Source organism: Oncorhynchus gorbuscha, linkage group LG05, assembly GCF_021184085.1.
Source record: "Oncorhynchus gorbuscha isolate QuinsamMale2020 ecotype Even-year linkage group LG05, OgorEven_v1.0, whole genome shotgun sequence".
Taxonomy (NCBI): Eukaryota; Metazoa; Chordata; class Actinopteri; order Salmoniformes; family Salmonidae; genus Oncorhynchus; species Oncorhynchus gorbuscha.
Genome location: NC_060177.1, coordinates 36095131 through 36117902, shown reverse-complemented (window position 1 = coordinate 36117902; position 22772 = coordinate 36095131). Strand labels below are relative to the sequence as shown.

Here is a 22772-nt window from a genome sequence, read left to right as displayed (position 1 = left end):
CTATCAACCGATTTGATTGACATGATGTAGGCAAGACTACATCAGAGTCTCATATTTCTGAACAGCCGATATAAAAACCTGCAATTTGAACCAACATTTCAAAAATATATATTTTGTAGGCCAATTTAAGATTTAGGCTACAACCTTCTCAGTCGGTTGTAACTAAGGATATTGCAGTAGCACAAGTAGGGCGCAGTCTACATATTGCATTGGAAAAAAACAAATCTGTGTTTTAAACACAAATAACCTACATCTGTTAAAAACTGAAAAGAAAAACACTATTTTGACTGCCCATCTTCCTCCAACTCAGTCAATGTTTTCAATGATGATGAATAAAAAATACCATTAAATCGCTATTTAGACTGCTTGTGATTCCTGCTACTCTGCGGCAGCGGAGGATTAGTAAAGTAGAGAATCCCGCAAATACGCAGAAGCTTCCGTTGTTTAGCTATCGGGAACAGGATCCAAGAGAATTCAGCAACACAGCCAATATATATATATATATATATATATATATATATATATATATATATATATATATATATATATATATATATATATATATATAAAAAAGGCAGGGAATTCTGTATAGGGTGAGGGGAGAGTGTAATGGACACCTCTGGTGAAAAACTCAAGAGAGCACTGTCACCTTTGCTTTGAGGGGGGTTTTGACTCCTGTCACGCAAGACATTGATTTCGTAGACGGCGCCGTAAGGCTCAAAAAGCTCCCGCAGCTGTTCCTCTGCCCAGGACCGTGGGATCTGGCCAACGAACATCTTGATAGCATCAATGTCGGGCTGGTCCGGGTGGTCCAGGGTCCCGTTCATCTTCTTCGCCCTGAGAGTGAAAGGTAACAGTTGTTATAATATGGCTACATGATGTTAACTTGGGCAACAGAAGCAACATTTATGAGCAGTCTTCCCAAGTGGCACATTAAATATGTCCCTGCTAGAAATAACATATTTGCATAATCGACTAAGCAGCTGGAAGCTTCACAAAATTACATATTCAGAGCAAAGGCTGTTTTGCAGAAATGTACAATCAAGTCTAGACTATTTCAGTAGCACTGCATAACTTGTAGTCAAGTAATGTTGTTATTAAGTGTCAGTTGAAAGAGGTGCCATCTGAGGAAATGTTCTAACATGCAAACAAAAACATACAGCACCAAATGCATACTGCCAGCAGAGAATTGACCTATGCAACTAAGACCAATAGCTCTAAAGAGAATGATCTTGAAAGTGAAGTTTGTTTTGGGAGATGTGATCATTCATAACCAAACAATTATTCATCTCATGCAATATTGAAGGCCGCACAGAACAAAACAAGAAAATACTAGTCTATATCAAGTCCATTCTTGTCAAATTCATAATGTGTATGAATTAATATAAAAATCAATTTAAATATAATTTGAATGTGCAAGCACAAAACTAGGTTTTCGATTGACAAACACCTATTGTACCTCCATATCGTCAGAGTAGTCCAACCAAGACTGTCTAACATGCTGACGAGATCGAACGCGAGCATGCAGTATCGTATGCATGTTGATTTCATCCCCACAAAACAGACACGATCAGGACACGCAGGTTAAAATATCAAAAACTCTGAACCAACTATATGAATTTGGGGACAGGTCAAAAAGCATTAAACATTTATGCCAATTTAAATAACTAGCTTGCTGTTGCTAGCTAATTTGTCCTGGGATATAAACATTGGGTTGTTATTTTAACTGAAATGCACAAGGTCCTCTACGCCGACAATGAATCATTTCTAACTTGTTAATAATTTATTCTAGTTAGTTGTTGCTACCATGTGGGTTTTAGCTTGTGTGAGCCTGCTAACTGAGTGTTAACTCACCTGTTTCTGTACACGTTTCATTTTTTTTTTTTATTCTGACAAAGGAGTTGTTTAATCTAACTGCTTAAGTGTACTTGTTTTTTGTTATTTTTTACAATTAAAAATAATATTTTCAGGAAATTGCCACAGGCACTATCTGATGTGTGGAGACATTTCACTGCAGCTAATATAGAAGGAAAAAAAGTGTACATTTGCAAATACAGTGCCAACCCATGTGTGAAGAATGCAACAAAGATGCAGAATCATCTGGCCAAGTGCATAAAGTTTCCTCAGTGCTCACAACCTCTGACAAAAGTCCCTCTATTTCTATCCAAGGAGAAAATGCTGCATCAGACACCTTATCGATAGCAACAGCTCATGGTCCTCCTGGAATCACTAGTTGTTTTTTTTACTCAATGGAGGAACGTAGTCAGAGAAATGCTGATGAATGTCTTGCTCGAGCTGTGTATGGAACTCGTTCACCTCTGATGCTCACAGGCCATTTGTATTAGAAGAGATTTCTGAATGTTCTTTGCCCAGCATACACCCCTCCAACCAGACATGCTTTATCTACTCATTTGTAGGATGCAGAGTTCAACAGACAGTGAAGGTCAAGCAAATCCCAGAGAAAGCAGACCTTCTTGCAATCATCTCTGATGGGTGGTTGAATGTTCGTGGGCAAGCAATAATTAACAACATCTCCACCTCTGAAGTTTCCACCTCTGAATATTCCCCAAAATGTGCAACCCTACATAACATACAAAAGCTTTTTCAGATTACTGGTTAAATTGATAATTTGATTGGAAAACAAAAATGGATGAGTGGAACATTTTTGATCTTTTTGGTGGCATAACTATAGATTAATGGGAAAAAGAGATGGCAATAATACCCAGGCATGCAGATTTGGAGGACTCTGTCACCAAGGAAGAGTTTAACATCCTTCTCCGACAGTTTTAAGGAAATGCACAAAATGGGAAGGAGGGAGCAGTACAGCATAAGTAGTGGGTTCAGCAGGTTTCTAAAACACCCACCCATCGGTCGCAGCTGGTGCCTTATGAAGGATACCGATTTTACCACCTCGAATCATGTATTTTTTGGGCAAGATCAAACTGATCAGGCGGCATGGAAAATATATCACAAACAGCCACCCTTCCATCACCGATAAGAACATTGCCCAGGTCCAAAACTCCCAGGCTCTGAATCACGGTACACCAAGGGGTCTGGTTCAGAAAGTGTGGTTCGACCTCCAGTTACATCTGGGTCGAAGAGGAAGAGAGGGGAACAGACAACTAAAGCCCAACTCATTCGTCATAAAAACAGACGAGAACGGTCTAAGCCAAGGTATGTTGTTTATAGCCTGTGCGTGAAGTTGCACTCGTTATTAGGCTACTGGAAAACAATAGAATATGTTATAATCTCAGATACGCCACTCTCGCATAGAACGATGTCACAAAGAATCATCTGGACTCAAAAGGAGACACACGTGCCAATATATCTACAAACACCGGCTTCTCTGGCATTAATCAAAATAATGTTTTTAATTAAATTATGTCTATCATTATTTGAACGTTGGTAATACCTTGGCATCATACTTGATTCCAACCTCTCTTTTAAAAAGCATGTGAAAAAGGTAATTCAAATAACCAAATTCAACCTAGCTAATTTCCGATTTATACGAAATTGTTTGACTACAGAGGTAGCAAAACTGTACTTCAATTCTATGATACTCCCCCACTTAACATACTGCTTGACTAGTTGGGCCCAAGCTGGCTGTACAACATTAAAACCTATTCAGTCTGTCTACAAACAGGCTCTCAAAGTGCTTGATAGGAAGCCCAATAGCCATCATCATTGTCACATCCTTAGAAAGCATGAGGTCTTGAGTTGGGAAAATCTTGTGCAATACACCGACGCATGTCTTGTATTCAAGATCCTTAATGGCCTGGCTCCCCCTCCACTCAATATTTTTGTTAAACAGAAAACCCAGACATATGGCAGCAGATCCACAAGGTCTGCTATGAGAGGTGACTGTATAGTTCCCCTAAGGAAAAGCACCTTTAGTAAATCTGAATTCTCTGTGAAAGCTTCCCATGTCTGGAATACACTGCCATCAGACACACACAACTGCACCACATATCACACTTTCACAAAGTGCTTGAAGACCTGGCTAAAGGTCAATCAGATTTGTGAACATGGTCCCTAGCTGTGTGTTGCCGCTTTCGATGTTGTCTGTAGCTTGTGAGGTGTGGAAACACTTTGTAGCTTTTATGAATTTTGTTTTGCTGCTTTTTGTTCTATGTTGCTCTGTCTGTATGCTATGTCTTGCTTGTCATATGTTGCTATGTCTTGCTTGTTCTATGGTGCTATTGTCTATATTGTAATTGTTTTTAATAACCTGCCCAGGGACTGCGGTTGAAAATTAGCCGGCTGGCTAAAACCGGCACTTTTTCTGAAACGTTGATTAATGTGCACTGTCCCTGTAAAAATAAAATAAACTAAACTAAACTAAAAGTTGTATAAAAGTGATAAGGCCCTCGAAGCCAGTGTTTGTTGGATATATTGTCATGGTTTGCCGGCCAAAATATATTGTCGTCTCAGGCCTAACACCCATGCCAATATAGCCAACAAACACGGGCATTATCACTTAAATGGATACAGCCCAACCTTAAGCTCTAACCCTTAGCTCAAAGCGGCTTTAGTTTCAAACATATGACAACAACTGTTAGTAGCCTATTAATTCACATTAACCCACTCTAAATCCCTAATGTGTACATTACATCTAAGCTAAAACGTTTATATCTTTAAAAAGTAAAAACACAAGATCAACAAATAATAAGCAGCAACCTTCCCTAACGATTTCCCTGTAGAGAAATTGACAGATTGCCATGGTTATGACATAGGTTAGACCACAAAATATGCAGTCTACAGTATGCATAAACTTCAGTCAAGCATACTCGTTTTAAAACCTCTGACATGTACAATAACTACTGATTGTAAAATTGATCTGGATAAAAGCGGCCTCTAAATTATAAAAATGTAACTGCACTGCATACGGAATACAGATTATGAACCATTACGGGGGGGGGGAGGGCACTTGGGGGAGTATGCACCTGGTGAAAACTCGCTCTTCTACCGTTTTCACCTCCAACACCTACATATCAAATTTAAAGCACCAAGTTTTGGACTGGAACATTATGGCAAGCACAACAAAACAAAAAAAGTCACATGCCGGGACCAAACTACAGATCAAGAAATTGAGTATCAGTCTATACAGCTGAAAACACACGGCTGAATACGAGGTGGAACCAATATATTAAACATGTAACATTATAGCCTTACCACCCCTCTCCCAAAATGAAACCAAAATGAAAGTTTAAGAAACTACACCTCAAATCCATTTCTGAAAAGCACTTTAAAAACATATTCCGTACAAGCCATAAGCTTATTAACTCATTGCTAAAATAAATAAGAAACTACTCACACAGGACTAGAATTCAAAGAGCAATGGTCCACCATCATCTCAGGCAAAAAATCCAGCTTAAAAGAGCCCATGTTTTTAGTTAGGTTCCCTTTGCCAAAGAAAAACAAACTTGATCACACTTTTTCAAGTCGATACACTGCAAACCACTAGAGCCTTCTCAGAAACTTTTCAGCCGGAGGCTGCTGTGGAAAAACTATGGCGAAACCACAGAGGCTGATTAAAAACTAAGAGAAGTAACAAAATGGTAAAGAACCAACAACTTCAATTAAATGGACAACGGTGAAACGTTGAACCAGAGTATAACACAAAACAAATCCTCACTGTCCAACAATCTGGGTCTAGAATAACAGAAGAGTAGGCAGGCCACTAAAAGCTGTGGCCCCAGGTCCCACAAATAAAGTGCTGATGGGCTAGGGCTTTTTGTGAGCATTTCTCTTAGCCAAGCAGAACTGGGTGCAGCGTCAGATAAATAGAGCGTCAGATTGAGGCTGATAAGGGTGAGTGACTGTCCAGAATGAATGGGGAACTGGAGCGAGCTGGTAATCCCTGCACTAATATGAGGCTGGGGAGACAATCAGGTTCCGGCACTGGGACACGGTCACCCTGTTGTTCTGCGTAGTTGGGGGGGGCTGGGCCATATAACATTGGTCGCATTAACTCCCACCCTAACCTACTCCCACCCTAACCTTAGAAAAGCTACAGGTATGGCAGAGAACACAAACAAGGAGGGGGACTTATGTAAACAACCTGGCCAGTGGATGGCTCAATAAACGTTATTTTGTTGCGCAATCACACCAACCGGAGTGGTTTCAAAACCACTATTACGATTTATTACGCCCTACTTAAATTATAGCAAACATTGCTTTCAAGCTTTCGTGACCATTTCTATACAATGTCAAGTTACATGCTGGGTCAATTAGTAATACAAAATGCCAGCCAGTACAAAATGCTGTGTACTCCACCGAAATTCACAGTGGGTGCGAGACACTGTGGCTTGTGGGCCTCTGCAGGTCTCGCACCCACTGTGAAATTTTGGTGGAAAATCTAGGGGTGCTTCAGCAAGGCTAGAATAGGGCAGATGTGTCTTTGTGAAGGACACATGGATAACTTCCTTCTGCTCTGACAACGTTCCCCAACTCTGAGGATTGGTTTTCCCAGCAGGACAATGCTCCATGCCAGAGCCAGGTCAATCAAGGTGTGGATGGAGGACCACCAGATCAAGACCCTGTCATGGCCAGCCCAATCTCCAGACCTGAACCCCATTGAAAACCTCTGGAATGTGATCAAGAGGAAGACGGTCACAAACCATCAAACAACGTGCTTGAACGATCTGCTTGAATTTATGCATCAGGTGTGGCATAGTCACCCAACATCAATGTGAAAGACTGGTGGAGAGCATGCCAAGACGCATGAAAGCTGTGTTTGAAAATCAGGGTTATTCCACCAAATATTGGTATCTGAACTCTCCATAAGTTAAAACATTAGTATTATGTTGCTTAAAAAGGAATATGAACTAATTTTCTTTGCATTATTCGAGGTCTGACAACACGGCATCTTTTGTTATTTTGATCAGTTGTCATTTAATGCAAATAAATGCTCTGAATTACTCTTTTTATTTGGAATTTGGGAGAAATGTTGTCAGTAGTTTATAGTATAAAAACAAACATTTTCATTTTACCAAAACACATACCTATATATAGTACAGAGCTGCGTTACACAGTTGAAGTCGGAAGTTTACATACTTACAAAGTTACCAAGTATCTTCTCGCATTATAAAGTGTTCTAGCCTTTATGGACGTTGTTTTGCAAACTGTAATTAACAGTTTCAACATTTCTACATGCAGTGTCACATTATTCAAGTGTATTAACTTCTGTGCAGCATGAGTTTGGAGCTAACATGATGCAGTCCAGATCCCAGTACAGGCTAACAATCAGTAAGTGGAGCAGGCACAGTGCGGTGCCTCGTATTATAAGGGAGACATTGACTGTGCCGATAGAATTGTTCCGAGAGACACAAGTACCAAAACAAAAATTTCAGTACCAAAAAGTTTCATGTTCTAGTATGTAACATTTTCAACATCCCGTGCAACACTACTATCTACATTATAGAATAACAGATGCAGGAGTCATTTTCCAAAATGTCAAAACATCCTAAGGCTTTTCAACTTTAGAATCTTGATACACTACCATGCTTCACATGCACCTCTTAACCACTACTTGTAGGCCCAACTAGTATCTACTACTGTAGTTCGTGTCCTCTACTGCATTTCAGCACCAGAATTAGCCCTTGTGTGGCATGTCGACCTAAAGCATACAAGTGTAGGCAGAAGGTCCACTGATGGGGAAAAAGCAAGGGAGAGAAAGAGTTCTTACCCCCCCATGGTGGGCACCTCCAGGGCAGTTTGGGGAAGCTCACATTGTGGCTGCCCATGCTGCTCCGTGGACAGGTACAAGCCCTCAGCGTCGATACTATCCATCCAGTGCCTTTCACAACCACTACAGAAACACACCAAACAGGACAGGACAAACATGACACCCATGTAGTCAAAAGAAAAACAGACAGTGGATGGAAATGACTTACAGTGGCTGAGACCAAGACATCCAGAGTTTGGCCAAGGAAAAAGTGTAACATGCAGGTGGAAAGACATGAGAGAAATCGAAATGTACATGACAAAAATTAGACACAATGATATAACAAATAAATTACAAGCACTGCACATTGTCGTTCTTTCTGGATGCAAACAAGGGTAGGGAACCTAGCGAACGTTACATAGAGTGCACAGCTACTAGAGCAGAGTGATATGCCTTATTGCGTTGAGGATATGAAATGAGTGGACCTAAAAATACTGCCAGCTCCTTGGCCTACATAAAAAAAATACTTCTGAATTATTTGCACAACTCACTCAAGGGATGCGAAAAAGCTAGGTCAATGTGTTATCTAAGAACAAGGCATTTGGTTCGATTACAACTACCCTGGGGTGTAAAGGTGAAAACTGCTTTCTGACACAAAATACACTGACATTTACACTTATACAATTGGCTAGCTGTGTTGAACGGCCCCAAGATTCGAGACTGTTTACATGGGTGATGTCCATAGCTACTCCATGCTAAAGAGTGTTTAAAGACAATTGTAACAGTATTGCTTCTGTCCAGCTCCTCGCCACAGTCAACCTCGAAGCATTGTTACCCATAACGGCACAAAAGCCGCAGCCCTTGCAGAGCAAGGGAAACTACACAAATTCCCTCATTTGAAAGCACATCTTTTCTGGAAGCTGTGCAGTGCCATTTTCTCTACATTTCCTCCCACGTGTGCCAGCCCCCTAGCAATTAGAGTTCAGGCCAATGAGTTTCAACCCCTTGCCATTTGAGTGATCGCTAGCAAGATGCACACACAGTAGAGCAAAAGAGAGCATTGACGTAGTGCACACAGTCGGGGACCATTTTGGGAACCGTTTTGGCTACTTTCAGAACTACTGGCTAAAAGTATACAAAAGTACCGGAAATCGCCTCCCAAATTGCGCAGCAGTCTAAGGCAGTGCATTGCAGTGCTTGAGGCATCACTACAGACCCAGGTTCGATCCCGGGCTGTGTTAGAGCCGGCCGTGACCGGGAGACCCATGAGGCGGTGCACAATCGGCCCAGCATGGTCCGGGTTAGGGCAGGGTTTGGCCGCCCTGGATTTCCTTGTCCCATCGCGCTCTAGTTGCTCGTGGCGGGTCAGGCATCTGCAAGCTGACTTCGGTCACCAGCTGGAAGGTGTTTCATCTGACACATTGGTGCGGCTGGCTTTCGGGTTAAGCGAGCAGTGTGTCAAGAAGCACTGCGGACTGGCAGGGTATTTTTCGGAGGATGCATGGCTCTCGAACTTCACCTCTCAAGTCTGTAGGGTAATTGCAGCGATTGGACAAAACCTTAACTACCAATTGGATATCACAAAATTGGGGAGAAAAATGGGTAAAAGTACAACAACAAAAAATACAGGAGATACCTTTAAAGGTTAGGATTACATTTCATAAATAAATGAATACTATGATAGTGTTTTTATTATAAACATAAATAGGAGAGAAAATGAGTCCTTGATACAACTCCACTACAAATTGTGCAGATCTTCAATGACTCAAGTGAAAATGACATTTGATAACAGGGAAACAATCATAGGCCTCTAATCTCAGACAAGCATGTGTTCACTTTGCTGTCAACTGCTGTACCCCAGCAACACACATAATTGGCGAAAAATGCCTTATCCTTTCACATGGCCAATTAATTTTCTGAACCAAGCAATGCACCAATCCTGAGCAAGGGAGATTTGTTCACCGAGTACTATTAATTATTGATCGGTTCTCAGTACAGCCATGCAATGAGTCCTAACAGTAAAATCTCTACCGCCTGGCTTGATTGGTGTTAGTGGACAAAGCACCCAAAGGGTTTACAGCAGGGGTCTTCAACTAGATTCAGCCATGGGTTGGGGGGGAGGGGAAAATAATTATAAATAATTTGCACTCTGCAAATTGATGCAAGAAGCCCGAACAGATATTGCACAAGACAAAAAATAAAATTTCAAACCTTGATTACATTGGTACATGATCATGTCTCTGAGTGGAAATACTTGGGAATAGATTTCCTAAATTAAAATAATTTTGAGGTGAATTCCTAGCGAATTAAGTCTCATTTCCAAAAACTATAATAAAAATTTAAAATGTGGTCCGCAGTCACCCAGTTGATGATCCCTGGTTAACAGGTACACATGTTAGCAAGCCTGGCATTTATCCAGTAGTGCTGAGTGAATAGTGTTTATTAAAAAAATATATATATATATATATATATATTATTTCAAATCGGATCATTTCGGTTTGATAAAAAAAAAAAAAAAAAAAAATTGAAAATATCAAGGTTTCTAATTTTGGTTTCGCACATTTTTTGGGACATTAAATGCACCAAAACAATTAAGAAAAAGACCCATGTTGGTAGTGACTACCCATTATTCTTTATCACTTATTTACCATAATTTATTCACGTTACTTTAATAAAATATTTCAGTTGTGTATAAACAAAAACAAAAACGCAACATGCAAGAATTTCTATGATTTTACTGAGGAACAGTTCATAACGAAATCAATCAATTGAAATTAGTCTATGAATTTCACATGACTGGGCAGGGGCGCAGCCATGGGTGGGCCTGGGAGGACACAGGCCCACCCACTTGGAAGACTTGCCCAACCACTGGAGAGCAAGGCCCAGCCAAACAGAATGAGTTTCTGTCCACAAAATTAATTACAGACAGAAATACTCAGTTTCATCAGCTGTCTGGGTGGCTGGTCTCAGACGATCCCGTAGGTGAAGAAGGGTGTGTAGGTCCTGGGCTGGCGTGATTACACGTGGTCTACGTTTATGAGGTCGGTTGGACCTACTGACAAATTATCTAAAACGATGTTGGAAGTGTCTTATGGTAGAGATATGAACATGAAATTCTGACAACAGCTCTGGTGGACATTCCTGCAGTCAGCATGCCAACTGCACACTCCCTCAAAATTTGATACATCTGTGGCATTGTGTTGTGTGACAAAACTGCCATTTAATTGTGCTCAGTACAAGGTGCACCAGTGTAATGACCATGATGTAATCAGCTTCTTGACATGCCACTCCTGTCAGGTGGATGGATTTTCTTGGCAAAGGAGAAATGCTCACTAACGAGGCAGTAAACAAACTTGTGCACAAATTGAGAAAAATAAGCTAAACATGGGACCAACACTTCACATGTTGCGTTTATATTTCTGTTCAGCATACATGTTTATTTGATGACTTGGAATGAAATAATAAAGACATCTTCTCTATTGAGCGAAGGCTTATGCTGTCTGACAAAATCATTATTTTAGTAGTTATAAAAATGACTGCTGAATAACAACTATCACTTAGATTGGTACCCCCTGTATTAACCTCGTTATTGTCATTTTATTGTGTCTTAATTTTTACTTTAGTTTATTTTGTAAATATTGTCTTAACTCTTATTTTTTCTTAAAACAGAATTGTTGGTTAAGGGCTTGAAAGTAAGCATTTCACAGTAAGGTCTGCACCTGTATTCGGTGCATGTGACAAATAACATTTGATTTTGTATTTTCAGGTAGATACCTCGCGAAGCAACTGCCCTCTAGAATGTGAGATCTTCCCTCTGTCTCCATGCCCACACTGACTGGACAATTATACATGGAATGGATTATGGTCATTGTAGTTAATTTAAAGTCTTCTGTGCTAAACTATGAAGAATATTGGCCTGTTGGAAACTACAACCCCCAACTGCATTGCACAGTTCGGGCTTGATCTGATTGATCTCTAGAGAAACTGCGCATTGACCTCAAAAAAATAAAATAAATGGAATTCAAATAACAGACCTGACCTCGGTCAATTAGTTGTTAGAAAAAAAATATTTAAAAAATTCCCCCCCCACACTATTGTCCAGATTTAGAATCAGGTATATATCTTTTTTTAGATATTTTCATGAGGTAAAATAGTTTTGATCTGTAGACAAGATTAATATGTTGATGGTTCTACACTAGTGATCAACTTTTTGGACATTCCCATTTTAGTGTCTTGTGGGTAATGCCGGTCATGGCTAGAGGCAGTTCTTCAGAGAGAAATGCACCTGGTTCTGTTAACCTCATTTGTCTTGCAGCGCTCCACCTGCTAAATACTTCCATTAAAGAATACATTTTTTAAAAAGGCAGATACTTATTACCAGTGGCAGACCACTCCCTACTTGGCTGCAATCAAACGGAAACGGCTATTATGGAGGGAAATATGAGTCTTTAAAAACAGCTCTGCCGTCAAAAATTGTAATTGTCGGATCTGCTGGGAGCAGTACAGCTGGACAAAACAATAAGCACACCAAAGATTGACAGGGGTGGTGATAGGGGATGGGACCAGAAAATTCAAATGACCAAACAAGGAACCTGGGAGTTGCCATGAAAAGACTACCTTTAAAAAAAAAAGTTTCTAAGGAGTCTTGCATGGTTACAACAAACACTCATTTTAGGGACAAGAAACACCGCTGACAAGTTTGCCATTGCCATGAATAACCAAATTAAATAGAGTCACAATAATGCATTAAACGCTCATTACAAGGTGTGAAACCCCTCAGTGAGTACAGTTGATATGATTATTAACTAAAAAACACTGTTTTACAAGGACACATCTGAACTCAGGCTACCTGATAGGACTTATATAAATGCATAAAATATTATTTATTTTTTAAGTTCTACCACAGGGACCATGTTCAATTTGACTCTACATTTGGACAAAGTTTGCACTTCACTCACATATAAGAGAGAGGTTTGCGTAACCGTTTTTTCCCACTGCGCAGATCAAATATGCCAATTTAAGCAGCTTACACATCCTAACAATTTGAAAGATGATTCAAACATGTTGTTTTCTGAACAAGTGTATGCTTACTTCGATTTTGACCTTACATTGATTAAGACTAGCAAAGTGTTTTCGTCTCCCAAATGGATGGAAAGGAGGATGAAGGTGTCAACTGATACCGGATTAAATTGTGTGCACTCAGTGGGAGAACCTTCCAGAAGGACAACAATCTCCACCAGTCAAGCCTTTATGGGAGAGTGGCCAGACGGAAACCACTCCTCAGTTAAAGGCACATGACAGCCGGCTTGAGTTTGCCAAAAGGCATCTAAAAGACTCTCAGACGATGAAAAACAAAATTCTCTGGTCTGACAAAACCAAGATTGAACTCTTTGGCCTGAATGCCAAGCGTCACATCTAGAGAAAACCAGGCCCCGCTCATCATCTGGCCAATAAAATTCCTATGGTGAAGCATGGTGGTGGCAGCACCATGCTGTACAGAGATCCACCATGCTGTACAGCGCTCCAGAGCGCTCAAGACCTCAGACTGGGGCTGTGGCAGTCCTGAAATTGTGTCAGCCGGTGATTGTCAAACAAATAGCTGCCGGTCTCACGGTAATGGACCGTTAATGAACATAAAAACATGTAGCATTTCCTGGCTTCCAAGCATAGCCTATAAGCCACTGCTGTAGACCTTTGGAACATCTACATTTTTTTTTAAATAGATGGGACTAAAGCAACATGATATATTGAAGATATTGGAAGAATTGTTCACATTTACTTTGTCAGCCAACAAGATGAGTAGGCCTAACGAACAGCAAAAGCACTAGTCTTGGTCAATCTACTATCCCCCATAGTACAAAAGTTGATCTATTTGATTCCATGCGAGAAATACATTTTCCAAACATAGTCTGGGACATTTGTGGGATGCGATAGATCCCAAATTACTAGCATCAAAAAATGGTTTTAAGCAATGAGCCTGACAACAGATGAGAACGTTTAGCTTAAAATGTTGATAAACTATAAGGCTATTTCTTCACATTATAAGCGCATCAATGCGCACATGGCAGTAGAGTATAGGTGTGAAAACACCTCTCAAAAGTGACCGCAAATGCGATTATTCATGTAATGATTTTATTATAAAAAGGTGCATTTTTATGGTGAAATGTATCTTCCCCAAACGTGTGTACAGTATGCCAGTTGGGCTCTACACCAGTTGTAAAGCAGATTAATGCGTTTCATTTTAAGTAGTTATTTGGCCACTTTGTGATACAAACCTTAACTAAATATATAGGCCTATGGGCTAAGCTACATGAGATGTGCGACTATGATTGGTAAAAGTCACAAAAAAAAGCATGCGCTGTTTCTTGCCTTAGGCTAATATTAGAGATTCACAATATAAAAATTGGTGAACATAACAGAATCGGACGATATGAGCTGAAAATGCCAACATCGGTATTGGCCCAATGTCTAGTTTAACACAGATGTAAAAAAAAATAAAAAAAAATAAAAAACGATGTCAAAGCTACCGTGCATACCTATAGAGCGTGGGTACATTATGTAATAACACCACGTAAAATGTTGAGCTTCTCATGCAACACAGCATTCCTAACGTAGCCCTCACAATGTCTGCTGTGTGGATCAACCAGTCAACAAGTTGAGCAGTCATTTGAAAAAGAATATTTCAGCGACACAACTCAAAGGCAAAATCAATTAAAGTGTAGATAATTGAATTCATTGCCCTTGACAATCAACCTCTCTCTGTTGTGGGTAATGTTGGATTTTCGCCGACTGGTCGAGCACCGGTACACACTACCGAGTGCGCTATTTTTCAGATGTTGCCATACCGGAGTTACACAGTAATAACATCACTGCTATTAGCTTCACGACATACATACTATGGAACGCTGTTTGGGTCTTTGCGTGTCAAAAAAGATACAATAGCACTGTCAAATATGTACAAAAGAAAGTCTGCAAACAAGCAAACACCGGCCACGAACGATGTGTCTACAATACCACGATGGTATTAAGGCATAATTTATTTTGACCGCATCTTCTGGGGTAGCTAGCTTTAGCTTGGTCATGACGTTGGCCTGGGGGGGGGGGGATAGGTTTATGACAGTCATAGATACCACCCCCCCCCCTTCTTTTCTCTACCCTACTGAGGTTACATTTGCAAAACCCTTGGTTAACATAGAGATTCTGGGAACATCAGTAGTTGGGGGGGGGGGGAATGAACTATATTCTGGTCATCCGAACAATTTAACATATGCTGTGGTACTTAATAATGAATATGATGTCAGTTCGGTTGTAATCTGAGACATCCTCATCAATGATAAGATGACAAAATCTACAGTGGAAAGTCTACACAGAGTTATCGGATTCACATGGAATTGTTGTTCAATTTAAAAATGTTTGAATATGAAATTATTCAGGATGGGATGAAATGTGATTTTAGCTTCTAAAATGTGACATTTGGGTTTTCATAAGATAGGGCTCTGCTCAATCAATGGCTTGCCCCTGTGAAGGGACATGGGCTATAAAACTTTTCAAACACACCGTCATCTTCCTTCCTATATAAGCCCTTGACGACAATAGAACTCTTTTCCAGGGAGGTAGGACGACGGTTTTATGTCAGAATGGTTCAGATAATAACTACAGAACGAAGCCAACATCAGCGTGAGCTTTGGTAGCGAATGGTATGAACTTTGAACTCTTATTCACTATAGAAGTGATACCTCCTAGCCATGAGTTAGCGACCGCAGCTGCAAACGCAGGTTAGGAAGGAACAGACAGTATCCCGTCTACCACACAACAACTTTACTACAACGTATCCAATTGACAACCAAAGGCAACACGACCTTCCATCTACCACCAACCTACTGAAGTGCAGCTCCAAGGCCTCATACACAACCATTTCTTGCAACGACACTGTAGCTATTGTTATAGTTCATAACATCATCATCATTACCATTGTGGACACCACAGTTACAGGAACAAAGGATTTATAAAAACAATATAAGCACAAGTGTGTAAAATCCATATTAGTGTGACAGATGACATTGGACAGTTTCCATATATGTTGCTGGCTAATTGCCTCCCAAATAACTGGCACAACACCACCTCTGAAACTTGTCACCACAAGACCTCATGGCAACAAAAAAAAGTTTACTGATTAAAATCAACAATCAGTTCAGCTGTTTAACTTAAGTGATAGTGCTAACTGTATAAAATATATATATAAAAAATTTAAGTGCATTCAAGTACGTGTCCTGCGGACAATTATTTTTTGAGGTTTGTATCCAAGCCTTATGGTGCAAAATAATGCAGGTACGCTAACAATATGGCTGGGATACAAACTAACCCCAAAAATTGGCTGCAGAACACACTTGAACGCACTTTTTTTAAACCAACTTTTTACCTGCTTTGTCTTTTTTTGTGGGGGTACGTATGATATTCATATATATTTATACAGTTTATACCACAGGCTGCCACGCTAAAGCAAAACAATTAAAAAGTATGAATACAAAGAAATCATATTGATAACATGATTTTGCAATAAAGTTGGTATGTAAAGAAAGGAAAAACCGCTTCCCACCCAGCAACAGGTTGGTTTGCAGGCCCCCCCACCCGTATCTCTATCTACCAACACTCACCACCCCTTAACCCGTTTTGCACATTGTAACTTTCAATCGAACAGTAATTCAATGCCCGTCTGCCTGCTTTATATAGCAAGCACGGCCACGTGACTCACTGTCTGTAAGAGCAAACCTAATAAACTGGCCACAGTGTATATTTTGTTTGTATGTATGTGTTGGGCTTTAGCGGAGATGATTCTTAACAGAGTCAAGTATTTGTCCAGGCCTCAATTATTCCTAGACTAGCACCCTTCATTCTTACCGCCAATAATTCTAATGTTATAACTTCTAATAGTAACTGTATCCACTGGCGATTTGAGAGTGGGCTATTTGCCATCGAAGAGCCAACATCTTTTTTTGCGACAGTGCTGCCTGCCAACAATAATCGTCTCTGAAAGAAATTGAAGGAGCTGTCATTGTTAAGTAACATGGAAGATGCAACGCATTTCATATTTACATTCATGTACTTCCTCCCAGAAGCTAAACTGCATAGCACTCCTACATCATATGAAGGAATGTGCTTACTGGATTTAGGAGACACAGTGAACAGTTGGGAGTTAGGGCCAATTACATCATAAGTTTTCCTTGGTGTTAAATACAGTCTGAACAAACTTTAAAATGTATACAATTGATGGTTCGGATTTCAGGACGCCAAGGTCATATTTTTCTATATTCTGTTCCAGTAAAAGGGTTCAGATTCACTTAGATCTGTGGACCATACTTTTTTAATGGCTAGCTCAGAAAATGATGGTACGGATTCCACATTTGGACCATTGGGGGGATGCAAAGTATTATTGTGAAATAATGGAGTATGGGCATGCCATTTTTATTCCCAGGTACAATCACTTGAATGCACGCATGACTCAATTATATAAGCACCAAAATTACAATCTGAAGTGCCTTGTGAAAGCCGAACAAAGATCGTATTTTAAAGCTTCGCAAAACAATTTGGCAATAGAATGCGTTTTCAAATGATTCCCACCTGACCCAGATTGGGATTTATAAAATAATATTTTTGGAATGTGTAAAGAATATTAATTGTGTGATGGGTGTTCCAAACAAAAAACTACAAGTGTGCATGTTTCAGTACATCAATCGTAAAGTTAGGAGGGCTAAAAAATAAAGTGCCTTAAAGCCGAAGGCTCTTTCCTTGAGTCATAAAAGTGCATTGAAATGACTTATGAACAGTTTAGCAAGGTGTGTGGCAACTTGGACACCAGTTAGACCTCTCACTCAAACCCTTATAACGTTTGTTTTCTTGTTGCACCTACCCAAACATTTCAATGAATATATTCAGCAACAAATTTAGAATATTCTGAGTATTTTCAGATTTCATTATTGGCAAATGCTGTGAAAAGTATAGTAAATGTAAAATGCACATACAATCAAAAGTGTAATGTTTGGATTCAGTCTTGTGTCAGATGAACTGTTGTGTCCTCACCTTTGGTTTGATAATGTCCCCATGATCTCCAAAGTATATTTCTTCTGTTAGAAACATTTCAATTTGGCCATAAGAAGGCTACGACAGGTAATCATGTTTAGAACCGCTCGTGCCTTTTCTGCCCATATGATGAAAATGAATCTCTGGCCATGACTTAAATAGCCTACTTGCCCTGCGTCAAGGCATTGAAATAGCCATATTGTTTCAGTGACCCAATAGGCTAGTACTACAACTCTCTGAAAACCATTTTAAGCCAGCTGAGACCAGTACTTAAAATATCTTTATGAGGATGTAGTCTGCCTCTATCTAAGTAGTAGATGACAGAGAGAAGATTGGCTGAGAATGACTAGCCTGATGACTTACCCTGGGTTTGCTTGTCACGTAGGTAATGGTTCTTCCCGCTTTATCCTGTTAACAAATAGACATATAATGACCAAATCTACGTGACTGACATAACAGCCATTGATTCTCACTTTTGGCATTTTAAGCAATAAGACAAGAGTCAGAGCTGATTATTTGCCTCAGGTCTAAACCTGCTGACATACATAGTCAAGTTGTCCAGTTTGGAGGACTCCATGGCCCCATGACATCTCAACTGCATTGAATAACTAACACAACCCACCTTCAACTTGTCATGCATACCGCCACCACCCCCATCCAGTGCAGCACATTACCAGTGCTGTATGTCACATTGCAATGCACCAGACAGTGACATGAAGACTGAATTATTTGTATGCAATCTATTTCTGTAAATGGCAATACTTCAAACATTACTTACGTTGCATATTGCATGCATAATGAAAATGTAATGTGAGTTTATGACCACTGGTCTGTTTGACCAAACTCAATCTCATAAAATGAGTCATTACTACAAACGAACTTGTAGAGAACCAGTTACCATCCATTATCAATTCTTTAGACACATAACATCTGCGATAGATAGCTACATTCTAATGTATGAAAACGCTAGATTTGAAAACAGGGAACATTGTATATGGACACCGCGTACTGTAGGCGTGTGACTCACGAGTGCACTACAGAGAGAATCATCGAAGTCACACTTATGAAGACACCAGTCAGAATAATTTGTTTTGGGTTGTCTTGGTATCTAACAATAATAATTACTATACATTGGAAACGTACATAGTTGCTCTGAAGAACACTTAGCACACAAGCCTCAAACACTGTTTTTGAACTGCCACTGTTGCAACGCACTCGTATGTGGCCTGAGAACAGACGTTCGAGAGAAGTAGACTGACCTCACCCCTCATTTAGCTAGTTAACGAACGTTACTAGCTATTCTAGTAATTGATGCAAGGGTTGTACAAATTTGAAATGTTCAACAGTTACTTCAGAATATCGTCTCGATTCAACATTTAGAAATTAATTGTGAAACGGTTAGCCAGCCTATTTATTAAGACATTTTTGTTCTAACGGTAGGCGAGCAGAAATAAATATATGCTTTGCTTGTTTACTTCAAGTGCATTGAGCATCAAATCCAATATATTACCAGATTTGGTAGCTAACACTAGTTATGTGAAACAGCAAGTGCTGTAGTGTGGGAGGCTAACTTAACGTTAACTGTTTAGAACTAGGCTCGGTGGTACTAGTAACGTTAGCTTGTTGATAAGCACACTGACAGGCTATTTCAGTATTATGTTAGCTAAATGCAAACATTATCAAAAGAAGAACCATGCGTGTTTGGAAAGTATTCGCTAGCAGTTGGTATTTATTGTTGGATAAGAATGGTTCCATGTAGCAAATAGATAGCTAACTTTCTGGAAAGCAGTTTAATTAATGACGCATGTTGTTTGTGACCCTCTTTGCTAAGCCAGCTGACAGATCCATAAACAAGCCAAATGTGCGCCGCTATCTGGCATTGGATAACACATTTGATAGCTAGATAAACTCTGGCAAATAATTTTACTTCAACCCTACTTACCTGTGTGATGTCTTAACTTTAAATGCGACTGCCTATGTGTTCAGCCAACACAGTGTGTTATCTGTATTTGCTAAGTGTATGTTTGGTGGCTTATTATTTCGATTATTTTCTTCACCAGCTCACTTTTAGACTTGTACTTCTAGCTTGCAAAATGGCGGTCTTTCCTGCATTTACCATCAGACTCTCTGAAACAGGGGATTGGGGGTGTGACCGTTGATTATGTTTTTTTTTTATTGAAGTAAATGTTGGACCAAACAACGTTAGCAAAATATTTGTTGCAAGCTTTTTCTAAATGTGCGTTATATTTAACACCTTTCCTTGCGTTTTCGAGTCGCCTTTAGACCCATTGTGACATTTAGAATAACAAGTATCCCCTCTGTCACAACATGGTACGTTCTAGATTCTTTCTCATGGGAGGATGCAATGTAGTCATTCTGTTATTTTGTAGCTCAATGGTCAGCTGCAAAAATGTTGCATTGACGTTCAACTTATGTTGATCAATTTGTTTTGATGTAAGTTGCCTCTTCTCCAGGTGCAAGGGGAATGTTCAGCAGCATTTTAAACTAATTCTGAGAAGTCGGTTGTACAACACTGTCTGCATCTGAAGCAATTACACAGATGTTCATGTTTCTCAGCTGATAAGTTCGCAGGTTTTGACAGCTGGCTGATCCTGCCCCAGTATATGCTTATAAAGATGTTGATGATGGGTATGCCATGTCTCCTCTCCAAGGCTCTGGAAGCTCCGATGCATACTAGACAGCTCTGAAAGCGTTATAATGTCAAAATACGTTCGTTACTCACAAAATAAAAATGTACACGCAATCGAAAGAGTTCCTATTCACTCACATCCCAAGGATCCCCGATAGCAGTAACCTTACTGCTATGCGCAAGTCGGAAGTCTACGACAGCTCAATACATTGGAGGAGCCCAAAAGTGATTTTTACCCGTTGCTTGTAAAATATTTGTGTATCTTTTTTTGGAAGTACATACCGGGGGTCACGGGAGTAAATTAAGCTAGTTGCTCAGCGAACCCCCACATTTGTTAAATACCGAACGTATTTTTACATAACTTGCAGAGCTGTCTTAATGAGTTTGAATATGAGCTTCGTGTTAGAGGAGACACTCGTCGCTGACATGTCTAAAACACAGATACAGGGCAATTAGCCTGTTAGGTTGAATAGTAACCTCTGGAATAACACGTTTTCCTACCAGTCATTTAGATGTTATTTGTTTGGGCTATGCATCTATCTCAGATTTGGAATTTGCTTCAACATTGGTACCGACTACGCTGTAAGTGTGAACATGTCTGGCGCGTTAGAAAGTATAACGTTACTGTTTTAAATTATTTAACAAGGCCATTATTTAACCAAGTTATTACTTACTTATTTACAATGACAGCCTAGCCCGGACGAGGCTGGGACAGTTGTGCGCTGCCCAATGGGACTTCCAATCACGGCCAGATGTGATTACAGCCTGAATTCGAACCAGTGACGCCTCTTGCACTAATGCGTGTCTTAGACCGCTGTGCCACTCGGGTATACAGTAGACCCAAAGCATAAAGAGAAGCCCTGCCTTTCAAATCAATGACTAAGGAAGCAGTGATGCCATCTTAGCAATTGTGTTGCCAGATTTAGCTACTTTTCAGACTACCCTGGCAACTTTTTTTTCAAACAGTACCTAGCAACAAATTTAGCTAATTTAAAACATGTATTTGGAACTTTTAGCAACTTTTGAAAAGTGACTCAAGCGCTAAAATGCACGCATTTTCCCACTAAATTACAAACAAACAAAACATTTGTCCCACGCTCAGTCACAACACACGTGCCTGGCTGCAAATGTGCATTGTGAGTGACGTCAGCAGCAGGCCAGCAACAATTTCAGTAAATTGCAAAAAACTGCAGTAGTAGTGGTACGGGTTCGACGAGCCAAACCCAACGAAAATAGTTGGTAACGAATGTTTGATCTCGAACAGAACTTACAACATCAATCAACATGTCTCAATCAAAATTGTACAGAAAATAGTGGGAGTATGTACCTGAACAAATGTAAAATAACATTTTTTTTTTGCCGAGTTGGCAAGTCAATTTGAGTAACGTTATTGCGTATTTTACGTAATGACGCAGTTTTTCACGCAATTTAGCAACATTCCATCCTGCCGCTAGCAATTTAACCTGAAAATGAAGTGGCAACACTGTAAGGAATTACCTAGCCGATTAATTTCGGTTATGTGAACTCCAGTCTAGTCTACTACTTTTAGCTGGTATGCACTCGCTACTGATTTTCTAATGGAGAAAAATAAATTTACATCAACATTATTTTCTACTTCCAGCTGGTGCAGATGTAACGGTGTATTTCAGTTGTTCAATTCCCGCATAAAATGGGTATTATTCCACCTCCTGGTTGACTATTGTGTTTACATTGTCTAATACACTTTGTAATAAAGGTATGGGATTATGGGTAGTACAGAGCTCCATGGAGAGTTGCTGTGGGTGAGTTGAAAGGTACCCGTATAGAAATTACATCAGCAATGTATGTTATTAGTAACAAATGTTGGTGTGGCGTGTGTTAGGGTTGCGTCAATTCGAATATGGTAGCGGGTTTAAAATGCATTAATCCTAAATCCTTACACGTGAAATAAACCACTTTTTATGTAATTTGCCGAATCTTAGTTTGCCATGTAGGTTTTTTGCTAACAGTTAGCTAAAGTTCCCTCTGAAGTTGGTAGCTAACTTGAAAATGAATATTCTTTAGGAGTGCTATTTGTATCCCGTCGACTACTCATCGTGCAGACATACTGTGTGTGTACCATGAGTGCAGGTAATTTATGACAAACGTATAAAGAATGTTTTGTAAATTTATGAGCACCAGCTAGCAGCGTTTTTGCCTGGTTTTGTTGGTTTACGAAAATATGGTACATTCTAGGTGTATTGTATTTCTTCGCCACAAGACTGTGACGCTGAGTGATTTTTCGGGTTCATTTGATATATTGTTGAATACTTAGGTGGATGATAGTTTGTTCTGATGTGAATATGAGATTATTAACATGTAAAGTGTCGGTCCCATTTAAAGATCACAGAAATGTTCCAT

At 39.8% G+C, this 22772-nt stretch overlaps 1 protein-coding gene across 36 annotated transcripts in view; it reads right to left on the bottom strand.

Annotated features, from left to right (window-relative positions):
• The window catches only part of LOC124035900 (CUGBP Elav-like family member 1), a 43068-nt gene extending 22545 nt beyond the window's left edge, over window positions 1–20523 (bottom strand). For 8 of the 36 annotated variants that reach the window (XM_046349742.1, XM_046349770.1, XM_046349771.1 and 5 more), the window contains exons 1-4: window positions 19686–20521; window positions 18107–18151; window positions 7688–7810; window positions 650–837 (exon numbers count right to left, since the gene is read on the bottom strand). In XM_046349742.1, the coding sequence (XP_046205698.1) occupies window positions 650–837; window positions 7688–7791 (292 nt within the window). In that variant the 5' untranslated portion in view covers window positions 7792–7810; window positions 18107–18151; window positions 19686–20521. Of the gene's footprint in view, window positions 1–649; window positions 838–5314; window positions 5659–7687; window positions 7811–18106; window positions 18152–19685 lie in introns of those variants that run through there. The other 28 variants (XM_046349746.1, XM_046349755.1, XM_046349756.1 and 25 more) reach the window with 10 other exon arrangements.
• Between the last annotated feature and the right edge of the window lie 2249 nt (window positions 20524–22772).